Below are 22,099 nucleotides of genomic sequence, written 5' to 3' on the forward strand. Positions count from 1 at the left end.
AAGACTGTATTTTTATTTAAAATCATAACTTAAATTAGTGACTGTTCGTTCCAATCAGAATATTTTCTTTCTTACAGGGTTCTCCGCCACAATAAAATCAGACATATTCAGGAAGATACATTCTCGACATTGCCGCATATGATAGAACTGTAAGTGTCTCTTTGCCCAAATCTCTCGACTAAAGATCTATAATTTCTCAACCTTTTTTATTTTAACAATCCACATGTACCCAATTAAAATTATAAAGACTGATTTTCCTTTACCCCACTCCCAAATAGTGCCTAAAAAATGGATGTAAAGCTGAAAAAATGGACACTAAGCCTTTGTTACCATTCTGCTTCTGGATAGCATAGCACATGAATATCCTCTGTGGCTTTTCTTTTAAATATACCTAACTGTGTTTGAAGAGGGTGTAGCAATGTGAAGTACATGCAAATGAATGTCGGAGGCCTTGCACCCAAATGTCCTCTAATTGTAGAAGATGCTGTTCCAGAGCAAATATTTCCCATAAAAACCTAGCACTACTGATTCCTCAGCTGCTCTTTGGTCACTATCAGCCTTGCACGACAGGCTGTTATTTATACTTTTTCAATTAAAAAAAAATGGTTTTGTGCTTCAGAACTTATTGCTGACTGACTTTTAACTTAGTGCTGGAACCTGTGTTCAGTACTTTGTCCCCTACCTGCCTTTCCGTGATATGGTTAATTTAGATGCAGATGACAAGAACAACCATAAGCCTCCTTGACAGTTGTTAAAGCAGTTCACCTCTCCTGAGCCATTAACAATGGTTTCTCAATCACAGAGTAAGCATCTCCCACCCACCCTGCCCCCACCGACCATACCACTACTTCATGCCACCTCGAATTTAAAAAAATAAGCTTCACAATCAAACCATCTCACTGTTCCTAATCCCACACCATCATTCTTCATACCTAAACTAGTTTTACCTGTTCCTCTGATGTCACTGCAGTCTGCCCTCTCAGCAGCTCCCTCCAAGGCAGACTGCAGTGACATCTGGACTCTTTCCATCGCAGTTTGTCACAGCATCACAAACCCATTCAAAACGTTTAAATAAGCTTCTGCTAAGCAGAGGATCTGCTGGGAGCGTTTGAGGAGCTAGGGTCAAAATTAAAATGCAGAACCTCACAGATAATAATCTCTGGATTATTACCTGAGCCACATGCAAATTGGCATAGGGACCAACAGATTAGAAGGTTAAATGCATGGCTAAAAGAGTGATGTGGGAGGCAGGGGTTTTGATTCATAGGACACTGGTACCAGTACTGGGGAAAGCGGGAGCTATTCGGTTGGGATGTGCACCACTTTAACCAGGCTGGGACCAGCGTCTTGATGAATTGAATAATTAGGGTGGTAGATAGGGCCTCTAACCTAATGACGGAGAGGTGGGAGGACTCAGGAAAGGGTAAATTCAAAAGCAGTAAGAGAAATGTCAAGGCTGTAGAGCAGTGTAGTGATTTAGGTATAAATGGGTCAGGAAGGGTCAAAGAGCTTAACAAATTAGAGACTTAAGGTGAAATCAGAGAAAAATAGAAATAGGTTAAAGCTAAAGACACTATATCTGAATGTGTGAAGCATGCATGACAAAATTGATGAATTAATAGCACAGATAGAAATAAATCTAATTTGATCTAATAGCCATTACGGAGACATGGTTGCAGAGTGACAAGGTTGAGAACTAAATATTCCAGGATACTTGACTTTTAGAAGAGATAGGCAAAATGGAAAAGTAGGGGGTACCCTGATAATAAAAGATGGGATAAAAACAGTAGAGAGAAAGGATCATAGCTCAGAAAATCAAGATATAGAATCATTTTGGGTGGAGCTGAAAAACAAGGGTCAGAAAACACTGGTAGGAGTAGTTTATAGGCCTCCTAACAGTAGATGTATTGTTGGGCACAGTATAAATTATGAAATTAGAGGTGCATATAACAAGGGTAATACAGTAATCATGGGGAATTTTAATCTTCATATAAACTGGGCAAACCAAATTTGCAGTAATAGTGTGGAGGACAAGTTCATGGAATGTATTCCAGACAGTTTTCTAGATCAATATGTTGAGGAACCAACTAGCAAACAGGCTGTTTTAGATCTAGTATTGTGCAATGAGAAAGGGTTAATTAATAACCTTGTAGTAAAGGAGCCTCTGGGGAAGAGTGATCATGAGTTTGAGAGTGATTTAGTTAAATCCAAAACTAGTCTTAAATCTAAACAAAGCACACTATGTAGGTATGAGGGGTGAGTTGGCTAATGTTGATTGGGAAACTAGATTAAATAATATGATGGTAGATAAGCAATGGCAAATATTTAAAGAATTTGTAATTTGCAATGAATATATATTCCTCTAAGGAATAAAATCCCACAGGAAAAGTGGTCCAACCACGGCTAACGAGACAAATTAAAGATATTATTAGATTAAAAGAAGAAGCTTATAATGTTATTAAAAAGAGTAGTAAATCTGAGGACTGGGAGGATTTTAGAATTCAGCAAAGGATGAAAAAGAAATTGATAATGAAAGAGAAAAGAGAATGTGAGAGTAAACTAGCAAGAGAGATAAAACAGATTGTGCAAGCTTCTATTGGTATGTTTAAAAAAAAAGGGATTAGTAAAAGTAAATATGGGTCCCAGGTGAAATTATAATAGGAATAAGGAAATGCCGAGACATTAAATGAATATTTACACAGTAAAGCACTCCGGTTATAGTGGCGAACAAAGGGTCTAGTGAGAATGAGGAACTTAAAGAAATTAGTATTAGTAAAGAAATAGTACTGGAGAAATTAATGGAACTAAACGTTGACAAATCCCTTGGACCTGATGGCCTACACCCTAGAAATTTAAAAGAGGTAGCTACAGAGATAGTGGATGCATTGGTTTTGATCTTTCAGAATTCCCTGGATTCTAGAACGGTCCCCGTGGATTGGAAAGTAGCAAGTGTAACCTCACTATTCAAGAAAGGGGAGAGAGAGAAAACAGGGAACTATTGGGCAGTTAGCCTGACATCAGTCGTAGGGAAAATGCTAGAATCTATTATTCGGGACATGGTAACAGGGCACTTAGAAAATCATCATCTCAATGGGCAGAGTCAGCATGGATTTATGAAAGGGTAACCATGTTTGACAAATCTGTTAGAGTTTTTTGAGATTGTAACGAGTCGGGTACATAAGGGCGAACCAGTAGATGTAATGTATTTGGATTTTCAAAAAGCATTCAATAAAGTGCCACACACGAGGTTATTACACAGGATTAGGGCTCATGAGATTGTGGGTAATATATTGGCATGGATTGAGGATTGGTTAATGGACAGAAAACAACGACAAATTGTATATGTATAGCACCTTTAACGTCCCAAGGTGCTTCACAGGAGTATTGTGCAATAAAAATTTGACACCAAGCCACATAAATAGAAATTAGCACAAAAGAATTATGTTTTAAGGAGCGCCTTGAAGGAGGAAAGAGAGATAGAGGTTTAGGCAGGGTGTTCCAGGGCTTGGGACCTAGGCAACAGAAGGCACGGCCACCATTGGTTGAGCGATTACAATCAGGGATACTCAGGAGGGCAGAATTAGAGAAGCGCAGACATCTCAGGGGGGTGGGGGGGGGTGGCGGTTGTGGGACTAGATGAGATTACAGAGATAGGGAGGGGCGAGGCCATGGAGGGATTTGAAAATAAGGATGAGAATTTATATTGCTTTACCAGAAGCCAATATAGATCAGCGAGCACAGGGGTGATGGGTGAGCGGGACTTGGTGCGAGTTAGGACACAGGCAGCCGAGTTTTGGATCACCTCTAGTTTACGTAGGGTAGAATGTGGGAGTCCAACCAGGAGTGCATTGGAATAGTCAAGTCTAGAGGTAACAGAGAATAGGAATAAACAGGTTATTTTCGGGTTGGCAGGCTGCAACTAGTCGGGTATCACAAGGATGAGTACTTGGGCTTCAGCTACTTACAATCTATATTAATTACTTGGGTGAGGGAACCGAGTGTAATGTATCCAAGTTTGCTGACGATACAAAATTAGGTGGGAAATTAAGCTGTAAGGAGGATGCTAAAAGGCTGCAAAAGGATTTAGACAAGTTAAGTGAGTGAGCAAGAACATGGCAGTTGGAATATAATGTGGAGAAGTGTGAAGTTGTCCGCTTTGATAGGGAAAATAGAAAAGCAGAATATTTTTTAATGGGTGAGAGATTGGGAAATGTTGGTATTCAGAGGACCTGCCTGAACTTGTAGCTGAATCACAGAAAGTTAACATGCAGTCAATTAGGAAAGCAAATGGTAGGTTATCCATTATTGCAAAGGGATTAGAGTATAAGAGTAAAGAAGTCTTGCTACAATTATATAGGGTCTTGACGAGACCACATCTGGAGTCCTGTTTTGGTCTCCTTACCAAAGGAAAGATATACTTGCAACAGAGGTTCACTAGGCTAATTCCTGGGATGGAGGATTATTCTATGAGGAGAGATTGAGTACATTTGGCCTATATTCCCTAGAGTTTAGAGGAATGAGAGACGATCTCATATATAAAATTCATATAAAAAAATAGTTAAAATTCTTAAGGGGCTTGGCAGGGTAGATGCTCGGAGGATATTTCCCCTGACTGGGGAGTCTAGAACTCGTGGTCACAGTCTCAGAATAAGGGGTCGGCCAACTAAGATTGAGATGAGGAGAAATTCACTCTAAGGGTTGTGAATCTTTTGAATTGTCTACCCCAGAGGATTGTGAATGCTCAATTGTTGAGTATATTCAAGACAGAGATTGATATATTTTTGATACAATGGGACTCGAGAGATAAGGGGATAGTGCAGGAAGGTGGATTTGAGGCAGAAGATCAGCCCTGATCTTATTGAATGGCGGAGCAGGCTCGAAGAGCCAAATGGTTCACTCCTGTTATTGTGTTCTTGTGTAAATATCAGGACTATTGACATGCAATTCACAGCCTCTGGCACTCATAGGTTAATCTTAAAGCTGTCTCGACAATAATCCTGTCCCATTACCTGCAAACAAAAATCCTTCTGGTTTTCCATATTGCTTTAGCTGTGCCTGCCCTTTAATGGTACCAGTGCTTTTAAGGCATAGGAAGCAGACAGGTTTTCTTCTCCTCATGGCTGCAGCCAATAGTACACCCCCAAATATGAAAATATGAAGTCCCCTTTAGTTTAATTAAGCCTGAGAGCAACCAAGCTCTGGATCCACTTGTGGTGTGCTCTGCACTAATTGCTATTGCACATCGCCAGCAGAGAAAAATTACCATCTAATATTTAAAGGGTTAAAAACCTAAATTCCTTGATTTTTATGCTCAGTTATAGATTGTTATATCTCCCCCCCCGGACATCAGTAGTAGGGAAAATGCTAGAATCTATTATTAAGGACATGGTAACGGGGCACTTAGAAAATAATAATAGGATTGGGCAGAGTCAACACGGATTTATGAAAGGGAAATCATGTTTGATAAATCAAAGTTTTTTGAGGTTGTAACCACCAAATTAGGGCTCATGGGATTGGGGGTAATATACCAACATGGATTCAGGATTGGTAATGGACAGAAAACAAAGAGTAGGAATAAACGGGTCACTTTCGAGTTGGCAGACTGTAACTAGTGGAATACCGCAAGCATCATTGCTTGGGCCTCAGCTATTCACAATCTAGGATTTGGATGAGAGGACCAAATGTAATATCTCCAAGTTTGCTGATTATACAAAGCTAGGTGGGAATGTAAGCTGTGAGGAGGATGCAAAGAGGCTTCAAAGGGTTATAGACAGGCTAAGTGAATGGACAAGAACATGACAAATGGAATATAATGTGGAGAAATGTGAAGTTATCCACTTTGGCAGGAAAAATAGAAAAGCAGAGTATTTTTTAAACGGTGAGAGATTGGGAAATGTTACTGTTCAGAGGGAGTTCGGTGTCCTTGTACGTGAGTCACCATGGGTGGCTCTGCTGCAAAGGAGGGCAGGAAAAACAATGGGAGAGCTATAGTGATAGGGGATTCAATTGTAAGGGGAATAGATAGACGTTTCTGCGGCCACAACCGAGACTCCAGGATGGTATGTTGCTTCCCTGGTACAAGGGTCAAGGATGTCTCTGAGCGTGTGCAGGGCATTCTGAAAAGGGAGGGTGAACAGCCAGTTGTCGTGGTGCAAATACGTACCAACGATATAGGTAAAAAACGGGATGAGGTCCTACTAGATGAATTTAGGGAGCTAAGAGCTAAATTAAAAAGTAGGACCTCAAAAGTCATAATCTCAAGATTTCTACCAGTGCCATGTGCTAGTCAGATTAGGAATCGCAGGATAGCTCAGATGAATACGTGGCTTGAGGAGTGGTGCAGAAGGGAGGGATTCAAATTCCTGGGACATTGGAACCAGTTCTGGGGGAGTGGGACGAGTACAAACCAGACGATCTGCACCTGGGCAGGACCGGAACCAATGTCCTAGGGGGAGTGTTTGCTAGTGCTGTTGGGGAGGAGTTAAACTAATATGGCAGGGGGATGGGAACCTATGCAGGGAGACAGAGGGAAGTAGAATGGGGGGAGAAGCAAAAGATAGAAAGAAAAAAAGTAAAAGTGGAGGGCAGAAAAAGCAAAAAGGGCCACATTACAGCAAAATTCTAAAGGGGCAAAGTGTGTTCGAAAGACAAGCCTGAAGGCTCTGTGCCTCAATGCGAGGAGTATTCGGAATAAGGTGGACGAATTAACTGCGCAGATAGCAGTTAACGGGTATGATGTAATCAGCATCACGGAGACATGGCTCCAGGGTGACCAAGGTTGGGAACTCAACATCCAGGGGTATTCAACATTTAGATAGACAGAAAGAAAAAGGAGGCAGGGTGGCATTGCTAGTTAAAGAAGAAATTAATGCAATAGTAAGAAAGGACATTAGCTTGGATGATGTGGAATCGGTATGGGTGGAGCTACGGAATACCAAGGGGCAGAAAACGCTAGTGGGAGTTGTGTACAGACCACCAAACAGTAATAGTATGGTTGGGGACAGCATCAAACAAGAAATTAGGGATGCATGCAATAAAGATACAGCAGTTATCATGGGTGACTTTAATCTACATATTGCTTGGGCTAACCAAACTGGTAGCAATGCGGTGGAGGAGGATTTCCTGGAGTGCATTAGGGATGGTTTTTGTGTATCTGTAAAGCATGCACTCCCATGTTTTGCCAACAGGGAGTGCATTCCCTGAAGTCCCAAGGGATCCTAGCATCCCTTGGGAACACTGCATATAAGCCGGCCCCTAAGGCCTGTTCCTCACTCTGGAATGTCTCAATAAAGACTGAGGTCATTGTTACTATAACCTCCCTGTGTGCAGTCTCATCTGTGTTAGGAACACAATAACTGGTGACGAGTATACAAATCTAACGCAAAGATGCAGCAAACTGTGGGCATCTTGGAGAAGTTCTCGGAGGGTGAGGACTAGGAAGCCTGTGTCGAACGGCTAGACCAGTATTTTGTAGCCAACGAGCTGGACGGAGAAGGAAGCACTGCAAAAAGGAGAGTGGTCCTCCTCACAGTCTGCAGGGCACTGACATACAGCCTCATGAAGAATCTTCTGGCTCTGGTGAAACCCACAAATAAGTTGTATGAGGAGCTGTGTTAACTGGTTCAGGAGCATCTTAACCCGAGGGAGAGCGTGCTGATGGCGAGGTATCGGTTCTACACGTGCCAGCGATCTGAAGGTCAGGAAGTGGTGAGCTACGTCGCCGAGCTAAGGCGACTTGCAGGACAATGTGAGTTTGATAACTACCTGAAGCAGATGCTCAGAGACTTTTTTGTACTGGGCACTGGCCATGAGACCAGCCGATGAAAACTTTTGACTGTAGAGACAACGACCCTCAGTAAGGCCATTGCGATAACACAGGTGTTTATGTCCACCAGTGATAACACCAAACAAATCTCTCAGCACACAAGTGCTAGCAATGTTCATAAATTAACTGGAATTGTGTTTACGAGCAGAAATGTACAGGGCAGAAACCATGAGTCTGCAACTGCCAGCAGGCCTCAGGTGACCCAGATGACTCCGAGTCTGCAACAAATGATGAATGCAAGGCAATTCACGCCTTGTTGGTGTTGTGGAGGCTTCCATTCAGCCTATTCATGCCCCTTCAAAGGGTATGTTTGCAAGAGTTGTGGAACAATGGGGCACCTCCAACGAGCTTGCAGATGAGCTGCAAGCTCTGCAAAACCTACGAACCACCACGTGGCAGAGGAAGATCGGTCCATGGTGGACCAAAGCAATTTCGAGCGTCACAGAGAGGAGGCAGATGCTGAAGTACACTGGGTGCACACATTTTTGACGAAATATCCATCTATAATGCTAAACATAAAATTGAATGGCTTACCTGTAGCCATGGAACTGGACACTGGCGCTAGCCAATCCACCATGAGTAAAAAGATGTTTGAGAGACTGTGGTGCAGCAAGGCACTCAGACCAGCCCTGAGCCCCATCCACACGAAACTGAGAATGTACACCAAAGAGCTCATCACTGTCCTGGGCAGCGCAATGGTCAAGGTCACCTACGAGGGCACAGTGCACGAACTGCCACTCTGGATTGTCCTGGGTGATGGCCCCACACTGCTTGGAAGGAGCTGGCTGGGCAAAATCCGCTGGAACTCTGATGACATCCCAGCGCTATCACACGTCGATGAGGCCTCATGTGCCCAGGTTCTTAACAAATTTCCTTCCCTTTTTGAGCCAGGCATTGGAAACTTTTCTGGGGCAAAGATGCAGATCCACTTGATCCCAGAAGCACGACCCATTCACCACAAGACGCGAGCGGTACCTCACATGATGAGGGAGAGAGTGGAAATCAAGCTGGACAGGCTGCAACGCGAGGGCATCATCTCCCCAATGGAATTCAGCGAGTGGGCCAGCTCGATTGTTTCAGTACTCAAAAGTGATGGCACGGTCAGGATTTGCGGCGATTATAAAGTAACTATTAATCGTTTCTCGCTACAGGACCAATACCGGCTACCTAAGGCAGACGACCTATTTGCAACGCTGGCAGGGGGCAAGACATTCACCAAGCTCGACCTGACTTCGGCCTACATGACGCAGGAGCTGGAGGAATCTTCGAAGGGCCTCACCTGCATCAACACGCACAAGGGACTGTTTGTCTACAACAGATGCCCGTTTGGAATTCGGTCGGCTGCAGCGATCTTCCAGAGAAACATGGAGAGCCTACGCAAGTCGGTACCATGCACGGTGGTTTTTCAGGACGACATATTGGTCATGGGTCAGGACACCATCGAGCACCTACAAAACCTGGAGGAGGTCCTCCAGCGACTGGATCGCGTAGGGCTGCGGCTGAAGAGGTCAAAATGCGTCTTCATGGCAACAGAAGTGGAGTTTTTGATGAGAAAGATCACAGCGGACAGCATTCGGCCCACAGACGCCAAGACAGAGGCTATCAGGAACGCGCCCAGGCCACAGAAGGTCACGGAGCTGCGGTCGTTCCTTGGACTCCTCAACTATTTTGGTAACTTCCTACTGGGGTTAAGCACCCTCTTAGAGCCCCTACATGTGTTATTGCGTAAAGGTGAGAACTGGGTATTGGGAAAAAAACCAAGTAGTTGTTTTTGAGAAAGCCAGAAACATTTTATGCTCCAACAAGCTGCTTGTATTGTATAACCCGTGAAAAAGACACATGCTAGCATGTGATGCGTCGTCGTACGGACTCAGGTGGGTATTACAACAAGCTAACGTTGTGGGGAAGTTGCAACCTGTCGCTTACACATAGAAACATAGAAAATAGGTGCAGGAGTAGGCCATTCGGCCCTTCTAGCCTGCACCGCCATTCAATGAGTTCATGGCTGAACATGCAACTTCAGTACCCCATTCCTGCTTTCTCGCCATACCCCTTGATCCCCCAAGTAGTAAGGACTACATCTAACTCCTTTTTGAATATATTTAGTGAATTGGCCTCAACAACTTTCTGTGGTAGAGAATTCCATAGGTTCACCACTCTCTGGGTGAAGAAGTTTCTCCTCATCTCGGTCCTAAATGGCTTACCCCTTATCCTTAGACTGTGACCCCTGGTTCTGGACTTCCCCAACATTGGGAACATTCTTCCTGCATCTAACCTGTCTAAACCCATCAGAATTTTAAACGTTTCTATGACGTCCCCTCTCATTCTTCTGAACTCCAGTGAATACAAGCCCAGTTGATCCAGTCTTTCTTGATAGGTCAGTCCCGCCATCCCGGGAATCAGTCTGGTGAACCTTCGCTGCACTCCCTCAATAGCAAGAATGTCCTTCCTCAGGTTAGGAGACCAAAACTGTACACAATACTCCAGGTGTGGCCTCACCAAGGCCCTGTACAACTGTAGCAACACCTCCCTGCCCCTGTACTCAAATCCCTCGCTATGAAGGCCAACATGCCATTTGCTTTCTTAACCGCCTGCTGTACCTGCATGCCAACCTTCAATGACTGATGTACCATGACACCCAGGTCTCGTTGCACCTCCACACTTTTCCTAATCTGTCACCATTCAGATAATAGTCTGTCTCTCTGTTTTTACCACCAAAGTGGATAACCTCACATTTACTTCATCTTCATCTGCCATGCATTTGTCCACTCACCTAACCTATCCAAGTCACTCTGCAGCCTCATAGCATCCTCCTCGCAGCTCACACTGCCACCTAACTTAGTGTCATCCGCAAATTTGGAGATACTACATTTAATCCCCTCGTCTAAAGCATTAATGTACAGTGTAAACAGCTGGGGCCCCAGCATAGAACCTTGCGGTACCCCACGAGTCACCGCCTACCATTCTGAAAAGTACCCATTTACTCCTACTCTTTGCTTCCTGTCTGACAACCAGTTCTCAATCCATGTCAGCACACTACCCCCAATCCCATGTGCTTTGACTTTGCACATTAATCTCTTGTGTGGGACCTTTCCGAAAGCCTTCTGAAAGTCCAAATATACCACATCAACTGGTTCTCCCTTGTCCACTCTACTGGAAACATCCTCAAAAAATTCCAGAAGATTTGTCAAGCATGATTTCCCTTTCACAAATCCATGCTGACTTGGACCTATCTTGTCACCTCTTTCCAAATGCGCTGCTATGACATCCTTAATAATTGATTCCATCATCTTACCCAATACCGATGTCGGGCTGACCGGTCTATAATTCCCTGTTTTCTCTCTCCCTCCTTTTTTCAAAAGTGGGGTTACATTGGCTACCCTCCACTCAATAGGAACTGATCCAGAGTCAATGGAATGTTGGAAAATGACTGTCAATGCATCCGCTATTTCCAAGGCCACCACCTTAAATACTCTGGGATGCAGTCCATCAGGCCCTGGGGATTTATCGGCCTTCAATCCCATCAATTTCCCCAACACAATTTCCCGACTAATAAGGATTTCCCTCAGTTCCTCCTCCTTACTAGACCCTCTGACCCCTTTTATATCCAGAAGGTTGTTAGTGTCCTCCTTAGTGAATACCGAACCAAAGTACTTGTTCAATTGGTCCGCCATTTCTTTGTTCCCCGTTCTAACTTCCCCTGATTCTGACTGCAGGGGACCTACGTTTGTCTTTACTAATCTTTTTCTCTTTACATATCTATAGAAACTTTTGCAATCCGGCTTAATGTTCCCTGCAAGCGTCTTCTCATACTCCATTTTCCCTGCCCTAATCAAACCCTTTGTCCTCCTCTGCTGAGTTCTAAATTTCTCCCAGTCTCCGGGTTCGCTGCTATTTCTGGCCAATTTGTATGCCGCTTCCTTGGCTTTAATTTTATTCCTGATTTCCCTTGATAGCCACGGTTGAGCCACCTTCCCTTTTTTATTTTTACGCCAGACAGGAATGTACAATTGTTTTAGTTCATCCATGCGGTCTCTAAATGTTTGCCATTGCCCATCCACAGTCAACCCCTTAAGTATCATTCGCCAATCTATCCTAGCCAATTCACGCCTCATACCTTCAAAGTTACCCTTCTTTAAGTTCTGGACCATGGTCTCTGAATTAACTGTTTCATTCTCCATCCTAATGCAGAATTCCACCATATTATGGTCACTCTTCCCCAAGGGGCCTCGCACAACGAGATTGCTAATTATACCTCCACGAACTTGTCTAAGGCCAAGAGGGCCTCCAGCATGATTGAGAAAGAGGCATTAGTGTGTGTGTTCGGGGTTAAGAAAATGTTTGGCCTCAAATTTGAGCTGGAAACCGATCACAAGCCCCTCATATCCCTGTTTGCTGAAAACAAGGGGATAAATAGTAATGTCTCAGCTCACATACAAAGGTGGGCACTTGCGCTATCAGTGTTTAACTATACCATCCACCACAGGCCAGGCACCAAGAACTGCGTGGATGCTCTCAGTCGGCTACCATTGCCCACCACGGGGGTGGAAATAGTGCAGCCTGCAAACTTGTTGATGGTGGCGCAGCCCGCCAACTTGTTGATGGTCATGGAAGCATTTGAAAATGATAAATCACCTGTCATGGCCCGTCAGATTAGGACTTGGACCAGCCAAGATCCCCTGCTGTCCCTAGTAAAAAAACTGTGTACTGCATGGGAGCTGGGCCAGCATCCTCGTTGAAATGCAAGAGCTAATCAAGCCGTTCCAGTGACGAAAGGACGAGCTGTCCATTCAGGCAGACTGCCTGTTGTGGGGTAACTGCGTAGTGCTACCCAAAAAGGGCAGGGAGACATTCATCTCAGATCTCCACAGCACACACCCGGGTATAGTAATGATGAAAGCGATAGTCAGATCCCACGTGTGGTGGCCCGGTATCGACTCTGACTTAGAGTCCTGTGCATGGCAATGCCGCCTGTGTGCTCAGTTGAGCAACACGCCCAGAGAGGCACCACTAAGTTTGTGGTCCTGGCCCTCCAGAGCATGGTCGAGGATCGATGTCGACTATGCTGGCCCGTTTCTTGGTAAAATGTTCCTGGTGGTGATGGATGCTTTTTCAAAATGGATTGAATGTGAAATAATGTCGGAAAGCACTGCCACCATTGAAAGCCTGAGGGCCATGTTTGCCACCCATGGCCTGCCTGACATACTGGTCAGTGCCGAATTTAAAGAATTCATGACCTGCAATAGGATCAAACATGTCACCTCGGCCCCGTTTAAACCAGCCTCCAATGGGCAGGCAGAACGGGCAGTACAAACAATCAAACAGAGCCTTAAACGAGTCACAGAAGGCTCACTCCAAACCCGCCTGTCCCGAGAACTGCTCAGCTACCGCACGAGACCCACTCGCTCACAGGGGTGGCCCTGGCTGAGCTATTCATGAAAAGGACACTTAAAACCAGACTCTCGCTGGTTCACCCCAACCTGCATGATCAGGTAGAGAGCAGGCGGCAGCAACAAAATGTAAACGATGGTCGCGCCACTGTGTCACGGGAAATTGATCTGAATGACCCTGTGTATGTGCTAAACTATGGACATGGTCCCAAGTGGATCGCTGGCACGGTGATAGCTAAAGAAGGGAATAGGGTGTTTGTAGTCAAACTAGACAATGGACAAATTTGCAGAAAGCACCTGGACCAAACGAGGCTGCAGTTCACAGACTGCCCTGAAAAACCCACAGCAGACACCACCTTTTTCGAGCCCACAACACACACCCAAAGGATCAACGACACCACCCCGGACCAGGAAATCAAACCCATCACGCCCAAAAGCCCAGCAAGGCTACAACACACCAGCCCAGCGAGGACACAGCCAACACACCAGAACAGACATTTGTACGAAGGCGGTCCACCAGGGAAAGAAAGGCTCCCGATCGCGCCTCCTTGTAAAAAGTTTTCACTTTGACTTTGCGGGGGCGAGTGATGTTGTGTATCTGTAAAGCATACACTCCCATGTTCCGCCACCAGGGAGCGCATCCCCTGAAGGGATCCCAGCATCCCTTGGGAGCACTGTATATAAGCCAGTCCTCAGGTCTGTTCCTCACTCTGGAGTGTCTTAATAAAGATTGAGGTCATTGTTACATTAACCTCGCTGTGTGCAGTCTCATCTGTGTTAGGAACACAATAGTTTTCTAGACCAATATGTTGAGGAGCCAACTAGGGAGCTGGCCATCCTCGATTGGGTGATATGGAAGGAGAAAGGACTAATTAGCAATCTTGTTGTACGAGGCCCCTTGGGGAAAAGTGACCATAAGATGGTAGAATTCTTTATTAAGATGGAGAGTGACACAGTTAATTCAGAAACTAGGGTCCTGAACTTAAGGAAAGGTAACTTCGATGGTTTGAGACGTGAATTGGCTAGAATAGACTGGCAAATGATACTTAAAGGGTTGACGGTGGATAGGCAGTGGCAAACATTTAAAGATCACATGGATGAACTTCAGCAATTGTACATTCCTGTCTGGAGTAAAAATAAAATGAGGAAGGTGGCTCAACCGTGGCTAACAAGGGAAATTAAGGATAGTGTTAAATCCAAGGAAGAGGCATATAAATTGGCCAGAAAAAGCAACAAACCTAAGGACTGGGGGAAATTTAGAATTCAGCAGAGGAGGACAATGGGTTTAATTAAGAGCGGGAAAATAGAGTACGAGAAGAAGCTTGCTGGGAACACAAAAACTGACTGCAAAAGCTTCGAGAGATATGTGAACAGAAAAAGGTTCGTGAAGACAAACGTAAGTCCCTTGCAGTCGGATTCAGGTGAATTTATAATGGGGAACAAAGAAAGGGCAGACCAATTGAACAAATACTTCGGTTCTGTCTTCACGAAGGAAGACACAAATAACCTTCCGGAAGTACTAGGGGACCGAGGGTTTAGTGAGAAGGAGGAACTAAAGGATATGCTTATTAGGCGGGAAATTGTGTTCGGGAAATTGATGGGATTGAAGGCCGATAAATCCCCGGGGCCTGATAGTCTGCATCCCAGACTACTTAAGGAAGTGGCCCTAGAAATAGTGGATGCATTGGTGATCATTTTCCAGCAGTCTATCGACTCTGGATCAGTTCCTATGGACTGGAGGGTAGCTAATGTAACACCACATTTTAAAAAGGGAGGGAGAGAGAAAGCTGGTAATTATAGACCGGTTAGCCTGACATCAGTAGTGGGGAAAATGTTGGAATCAATTATTAAGGAGAAATAGCAGCACATTTGGAAAGCAGTGACAGGATCGGTCCAAATCAGCATGGATTTATGAAAGGGAAATCATGCTTGACAAATCTTCTGGAATTTTTTGAGGATGTAACTAGTAGAGTGGACAAGGGAGAACCAGTGGATGTGGTGTATTTGGACTTTCAAAAGGCTTTTGACAAGGTCCCACACAAGAGATTGGTGTGCAAAATCAAAGCACATAGTATTGGGGGTAATATACTGACGTGGATAGAGAACTGGTTGGCAGACAGGAAGCAGAGAGTCGGGATAAACGGATCCTTTTCAGAATGGCAGGCAGTGACTAGTGGAGTGCTGCAGGGCTCAGTGCTGGAACCCCAGCTCTTTACAATATACATCAATGATTTGGATGAAGGAATTGAGTGTAATATCTCCAAGTTTGCAGATGACACTAAACTGGGTGGCGGTGTGAGCTGTGAGGGGGACGCTAGGAGGCTGCAGGGTGACTTGGACAGGTTAGGTGAGTGGGCAAATGCATGGCAGATGCAGTATAATGTGGATAAATGTGAGGTTATCCACTTTGGGGGCAAAAACGCAAAGACAGAATATTATCTGAATGGCGGCAGATTAGGAAGATGGGTGATGCATGGTTCATCAGTCATTGAAAGTTGGCATACAGGTACAGCAGGCGGTGAAGAAGGCAAATGGTATGTTGACCTTCATAGCTAGTGGATTTGAGTATAGGAGCACGGAGGTCTTACTGCAGTTGTACAGGGCCTTGGTGAGGCCTCACATGGAATATTGTGTTCAGTTTTAGTCTCCTAATCTGAGGAAGGACGCTCTTGCTATTGAGGGAGTGCAGCGAAGGTTCACCAGACTGATTCCCGGGATGGCAGGACTGACATATGAGGAGAGACTGGATCAACTGGGCCTTTAAACATTGGAGTTTAGAAGGATGATGGGGGATCTCATAGAAACATATAAGATTCTGACGGGACGGGACAGGTTATCTGCGGGTAGAATGTTCCCGATGTTGGGGAAGTCCAGAACCAGGGGACGCAGTCTTAGGATAAGGGGTAGGCCATTTAGGACTGAGATGAGGAGAAACTTCTTCTCTCAGAGAGTTGTTAACCTGTGGAATTCCCTGCCGCAGAGAGTTGTTGATGCCAGTTCATTGGATATAATCAAGAGGGAATTAGATATGGCCCTTACAGTTAAGGGGATCAAGGGTTATGGAGAGAAAGCAGGAAAGGGGTACTGAGGGAATGATCAGCCATGATCTTATTGAATGGTGGTGCAGGCTCGAAGGGCCGAATGGCCTACTCCTGCACCTATTTTGTATGTTTCTATGGGGTATTGTCCGATGAGGAGAGATTGAGTAGACTATGCTTAAATTCACTAGAGTTTAGAAGGATAAGTGATCTAATTGAAAGATAAAAAATTGTTACAGGGCTTGACAGGGTAGATGCAAGGTGGATGTCTCCTGTGGTTGGGAATTTAGAACCAGGGGTCACAATCTCACAATAAGGGGTCGGCCATTTAGGACTGAGATGAGGAGACATTTCTTCACTCGGTGGGTGGTGAATCTTTAGAATTCTCTACCCCAGAGGGCTGTGGTGGCTCAGTCATTGAGTATGTATAAGACAGAGATCAATAGATTTTGGGATATTCAGGGAATCAAGGGATATGGTGGTAGTGCAGGAATGTGGAGTTGAGATGGAAGATCAGCCATGATCTTATTGAATGGCGGAGCAGGCTCGAGGGGCAGAATGCCCTCCTCCCGCTTCTATTTATTGTGTTCTTTCCCTTCCCCCTACCACTTGCCCCTCCCCCATTTCTCTTTAAACTCTCCATGACAGTTAAACCATTCATTTGTAAAATAAGAATAGTAGTTTTAACAATGTGACTTTTTAACGTAAATTCTGAACCATTGGCTCTGAGGATTTAATACCTATTCTATTAGCTGTTAGAATTTTAAAATTCTCTCCACCGGTAGCTCAGCTTTTAAGGTTAAAATCATGAATAACTGAGCCGTGCAGAACAGGAATGACCCAGGTTTAATCCCTGGGTCTGTGCTGAGTTAACTTTTTGCCAGCTCAATAGTAGAGTTACTGCAACTGGCTTCACTACCTCCACTCAGGAAGAGAAAAGTCAGCTAGGGTTCCCTATTTTGCCATCCAGCAACCTGTGTTGGAAGTGAGTATGTGTAAAAGACAGGATCAGGTTAGGTTGTGTTCCCCAAACCACTAACCCTTCCCCACCCCTCCATGATTGAATAGTATCCCAACACGCAATCAGGGTAATTGAATCAGGAGCCAGAAGTGAAAATTCAGAAAGTTACATGTTTGAGCACTTGCCTAGATCACATTTCAGAAATTGTGCCCACCTTTCCAAACATTTTAAATAGTTGGACATTTATGTGCTTCACATTCCCTAAGTTCCGAGAGTGCTAAGTCTGGGAGCAACATCTAATATCTCGGCTCGCACACAAAGAATCATTACTTGAGCAAGGTGCCAGAGGATAAGTCGAGGAGAGGTAATACCATCAACAGAAAAGGTCGGGGGAATAAAATTTTTAAATGCAGGGAAATTAAAATCAACTTTGTCGTAGGTTGGGCAGTCTAATTTACCTGATTAATATAGTGGGAACCATTAAGAAAACAAATGGGATTTGAGGTTCATACCGAGAGACTTTGAAAACAAAAGTGAAGAAATCAAGATTACTGTACAAAACAATGGTTAGGCCACATCTAGAATACTGTGTGGAGTTTTGGGTTCCTCAATATTGGAGAAATACAATAGCACTGGAGACCTATTTATTGGGATGAAACCAGGATGAGGGGTCTGAGTTATGAGGAAAGGCTAGAACTATGTATTTTCTCAAATTGAGCAGAATAAGGGGAGATTTTGATAGGTGATCAAAATGATAAGAACATAAGAAATAGGAGCAGGAGTAGGCCACCTGGCCCCTTGAGTCTGCTCCGCCATTTAATAAGATCATGGCTGATCTGATCATGGACTCGGCTCCACTTCCCTGCCCACTCCCCATGAATAGATCATTTATATTGTTTGGGAGGCCATGACCTCAACTGAAGCACTAGGTGCATAAGGGAGGGGATTAGAATAACTTTTTTCATGTGAAGATTTTTTGAGATGTGGATTGCGTTGGCCAATGTGGTAATCTTATTTTCTCTTCTCTTTTCAATCTTGATAGGCTCCTGCACTGTCCTTAGCTTTAGGTTAATGGCTGTTCCACTTCATTTCTCTGATATTTTAGTCTCCCATTGGCACCCACTTCTTTACCACTTCTGACACTGGGTTCTAGGCAGTGGTGTTGAATTGTACCTTCTCAAATAATGATTTACTTAATAATGCAGACTGAGTGAATCTTTGATGTGCTGCGATTGGAAATCATTTTTTGTTGCATGTAGACCCTAGCATAGCCACTCCTTAAATGCTTTCCTGAAACTCATGGCACCAGCTAAATACCCAGCAAACCCAATCCAGTTCCTTCCTTACTGACTACAACTATTGAATCGCTTCAGACTCTCCACCATCTGGGGATTAATACCATCCTACCTGAAAATGTAACACTGTCACAGGCCTTAATTAACATTTAGTCATCCACAGCATATCCCACTTCTCTGGGAATAATTGTGCCCTGGTTCTTTGTCCTCGCATGCTTCACATGCTGTCCATTTCACGCTTGACTTTTAACATTGCCACCACTTTATATTGAGCGACCTTTTTAACATCAGGTCAGTTGGATAGATCTCTAGCTCTATAGCCAACTTTGTTTCATAGTTTAAAAATATTCCCCCTTCTGTCTCTAAATTAGAAGGTAAGTAGTTGACATGCCCGAGATCCTCTTGTTAATGCTTCTTTTGAACTAGCTGCTATGTGTCTTGGACTGAATCATTTGAATTTTCTTTAGAGCCTCACCGGGCCTCCTTTCTGGCTGGCTGTTCGGGGAAGGGGTCACTGAAGCGCCCTGGTGGGCATGATGTACCCATCCTGGCCATGCAAATGAGCCCATCCCTGTGATTGGGACTGGGGTCTTCAGCTTTGGGCTAAGGTGGATAAGGGTTCTGCTTCACCACACTTGTGCCATCATAGCAGATTCCTAAGAATTTGGGGGTTCATGTATTTAGTGCAGCACTGATTTATTCACAGGATTTGTCTGTTCTATTTTTAAGGGACTTGTCTTCAAATCAGATTCAGGAATTTCCTTCCTCAGCATTCAGAAACCTTGGATATCTGCAACAGCTGTAAGTTATTGAATTACTCAACGTTTACTCCTTTTCTAATATACAGTCACACTTTGAATGTCTCCACTCTTAAGAGAATGAGAAAGCATGGGCCATTTCACCCATCAAGCCTATCCCTTTCAAAGATACTGCACCATTTACTCGATCAAGAAATCTATCTCAATAATTTAGCCCCTCAAAAAAGCATTCTGCAAAATCTCCCCCTGACCCCCAAAGGTAATTAAGCAAAACTCCAAAGTATCCATCCATCCCACATTCCCATTATTCAATCTTGGTCAATTGTTCTCCACAGATGGCAAATCTTTGGTTCCAGGAGCAAAAGGATTGTTGTGTTCCCAGAAGAATTTTGTGGCCTCTGTCCGTACTTACCCTACAGCCGCCAATCCCATTCCATATATAGCCTGCTCTTATTGATGCCACGTACCATTTCAGAAAGCACATGAATACCTCCCCACATTAAAATTAAAATAATGCAGTTGTCGCACCCGGATGCAATCCACAACAGAACAATGGCATGACTTCATTGATTGTGTTACAGTGACTTCTTCTGTGTTTGAACTCAGGCAGTGGATTCCAGATTATAGAATATAGTATGAATTAAAAATAAAAATGCTTCATAGAACACCCTAGTTCCTCTGCAGCTAATGCTGGAGACGAGGTGGTGGGAGTATGTATGAATGTTTTTTGTGGTGGGCAGCAAGCCAGATTTGAATAATAGAGATGAAAAGATGGATGGATATTCAGCAGTTTTGCTTGATTACTCTTGGGATCAATTATTTATACACAACAATCCCTCAGGGAAATAAGTGGCTGTATAAAGGCCATAATAAGATAGATTGTACTTGGCAGTAATGGGGAAATTATTGGAAAAAAATCCTGAAGGACAGGATAAATCTACATTTAGAAAGAAACTGATTAATCAGGGACAGTCAGCACGGATTTGTTCAGGGAAGGTCGTGTCTGACTACTTTGATTGAATTTTTCGAAGAGGTAACCAGGAGGATCGATGAGGGCAGTGCGTACGATGTTGTGTATATGGATTTTAGCAAAGCTTTTGATAAGGTCCCACATGGCAGACTGGTCATGAAAGTAAAAGCCCATGGGATCCAGGGAAAATTAGCAAGTTGGATCTAAAATTGGCTCGGAGGCAGGAAGCAAGGAGTGTTTTTGTGACTGGAAGGATGTTTCCAGTGGGGTTCCGCAGGGCTCAGTACTAGGTCCCTTGTTTTTTGTGGTATACATCAATGATCTTGACTTGAATATAGGAGGTATAATTAAGAAGTTTGCCGATGACACTAAAATAGGCTGTGTGGTTGATAATGAAAAAGAAAGCTGTGGACTGCAGGAAGATATCAATCAACTGGTCAGGTGGGCAGAACAGTGGCAAATGAAATTTAATTCGGACAAATGTGAGGTAATGCATTTGGGGAGGGATAACAAGGAAAGGAAATACACATTAAATGGTAGGACATTGAGAAGTGTAGAGGAACACAGAGACCTGGGAGTGCACGTCCACAGATCCCTGAAAGTAGCAGGCCAGGTAGATAAGGTGGTTAAGAAGGCATATGGAATGCTTGCCTTTATTAGCCGAGGCATAGAATATAAGAGCAGGGGGGTTATGCTTGAACTGTATAAAACACTGGTTAAGCCACAGCTGGAGTATTGCGTGCAGTTCTAGTCACCAAATTACATGAAGTATGTGATTGCACCAGAGAGGTTACAGAGGAGATTTACGAGGATGTTGCCGGGAGTGGATAATCTTAGCTATGAGGACAGATTGGATAGGCTGGGTTTGTTTTCCTTGGAACAGAGGAGGCTGAAGGGAGAACTCATTGAGGTGTATAAAATTATGAGGGGCCTAGATATAGTGGATAGAAAGGGCCTATTTCCCTTAGCTGAGGGGTCAACAACCAGAGGGCATAAATTTAAAGTAACTGGTAGAAGGTTTAGAGGGGATTTGAGGGGAAATTTCTTCACGCAGAGGGTAATAGGGGTCTGGAACTCGCCATATTTAAAAAGTATTTGGATGTGCACTTGAAATGCCATGACCTGCAGGGTTACGGACCTAAAGCTGGAAAGTGGAATTAGGCTGGATAGCCGAAATGGCCTCCTTCCGTGCTGTAAACTTATGATTCTATGATTGGTCTGGGAAACGTAGAGGATGAGCAAAATGGGCTGAACAGCCTCTTATCTGTAACTTATATTTGTGTCTGTGGAAAAGGGTAAAATCATATTTATCAATCTGACTCAGTGAGTGAGTAAAGGAGAAAGAAAAAGAAAGAAAGACTTGCATTTATATAGCACCTTTCACGACCACCGGATGTCTCAAAGTACTTTACAGCCAATGAAGTGCTTTTGGAGTATAGCCACTGTTGTAATGTAGGAAACGTGACAGCCAATTTGAGCACAACAAGCTCCCACAAACAGCAATGTGATAATGTGCAGATAATCTATTTTTTTATTATGTTGATTGAGGGATAAATATTGTCCAGGACACTGGGGATAACTCCCCTGCTCTTCTTCGAAATAGTGCCATGGGATATTTTACATCCACCTGAGAGGGCAGACAGGGCCTTGGTTTAACATCTCATTCGAAAGACGGCACCTCCGACAGTGCAGCATTGCACTGATGTCAGCCTAGATTTATGTGCTCGAGACCCTGGAATGGAGAAAGAGATGCGAGGAGAAGGAGGCATGAGAGAGAAAGAAAGGAAAGAAAAGGAGAGCAAGGAGATTGAGAAAAACAGTTGCAAAATTTTCTACTGTTTCCTTGGCTCAATGTGATTTCC

General features: G+C 44.0%; 1 protein-coding gene across 1 annotated transcript in view; it reads left to right on the forward strand.

Moving 5' to 3' along the window:
- Positions 1–22,099, forward strand: part of rxfp2l (relaxin family peptide receptor 2, like) — a 139,037-nt gene that overhangs the window by 90,752 nt on the left and 26,186 nt on the right. Inside the window, exons 11-12 of the mRNA XM_070883953.1 lie at positions 78–149; positions 19,239–19,310. Of these exons, the coding sequence (XP_070740054.1) occupies positions 78–149; positions 19,239–19,310 (144 nt within the window). The remainder of the gene's footprint in view (positions 1–77; positions 150–19,238; positions 19,311–22,099) is intronic.

The sequence above is a fragment of the Pristiophorus japonicus genome, chromosome 6, assembly GCF_044704955.1.
Source record: "Pristiophorus japonicus isolate sPriJap1 chromosome 6, sPriJap1.hap1, whole genome shotgun sequence".
Lineage (NCBI taxonomy): Eukaryota > Metazoa > Chordata > Chondrichthyes > Pristiophoridae > Pristiophorus > Pristiophorus japonicus.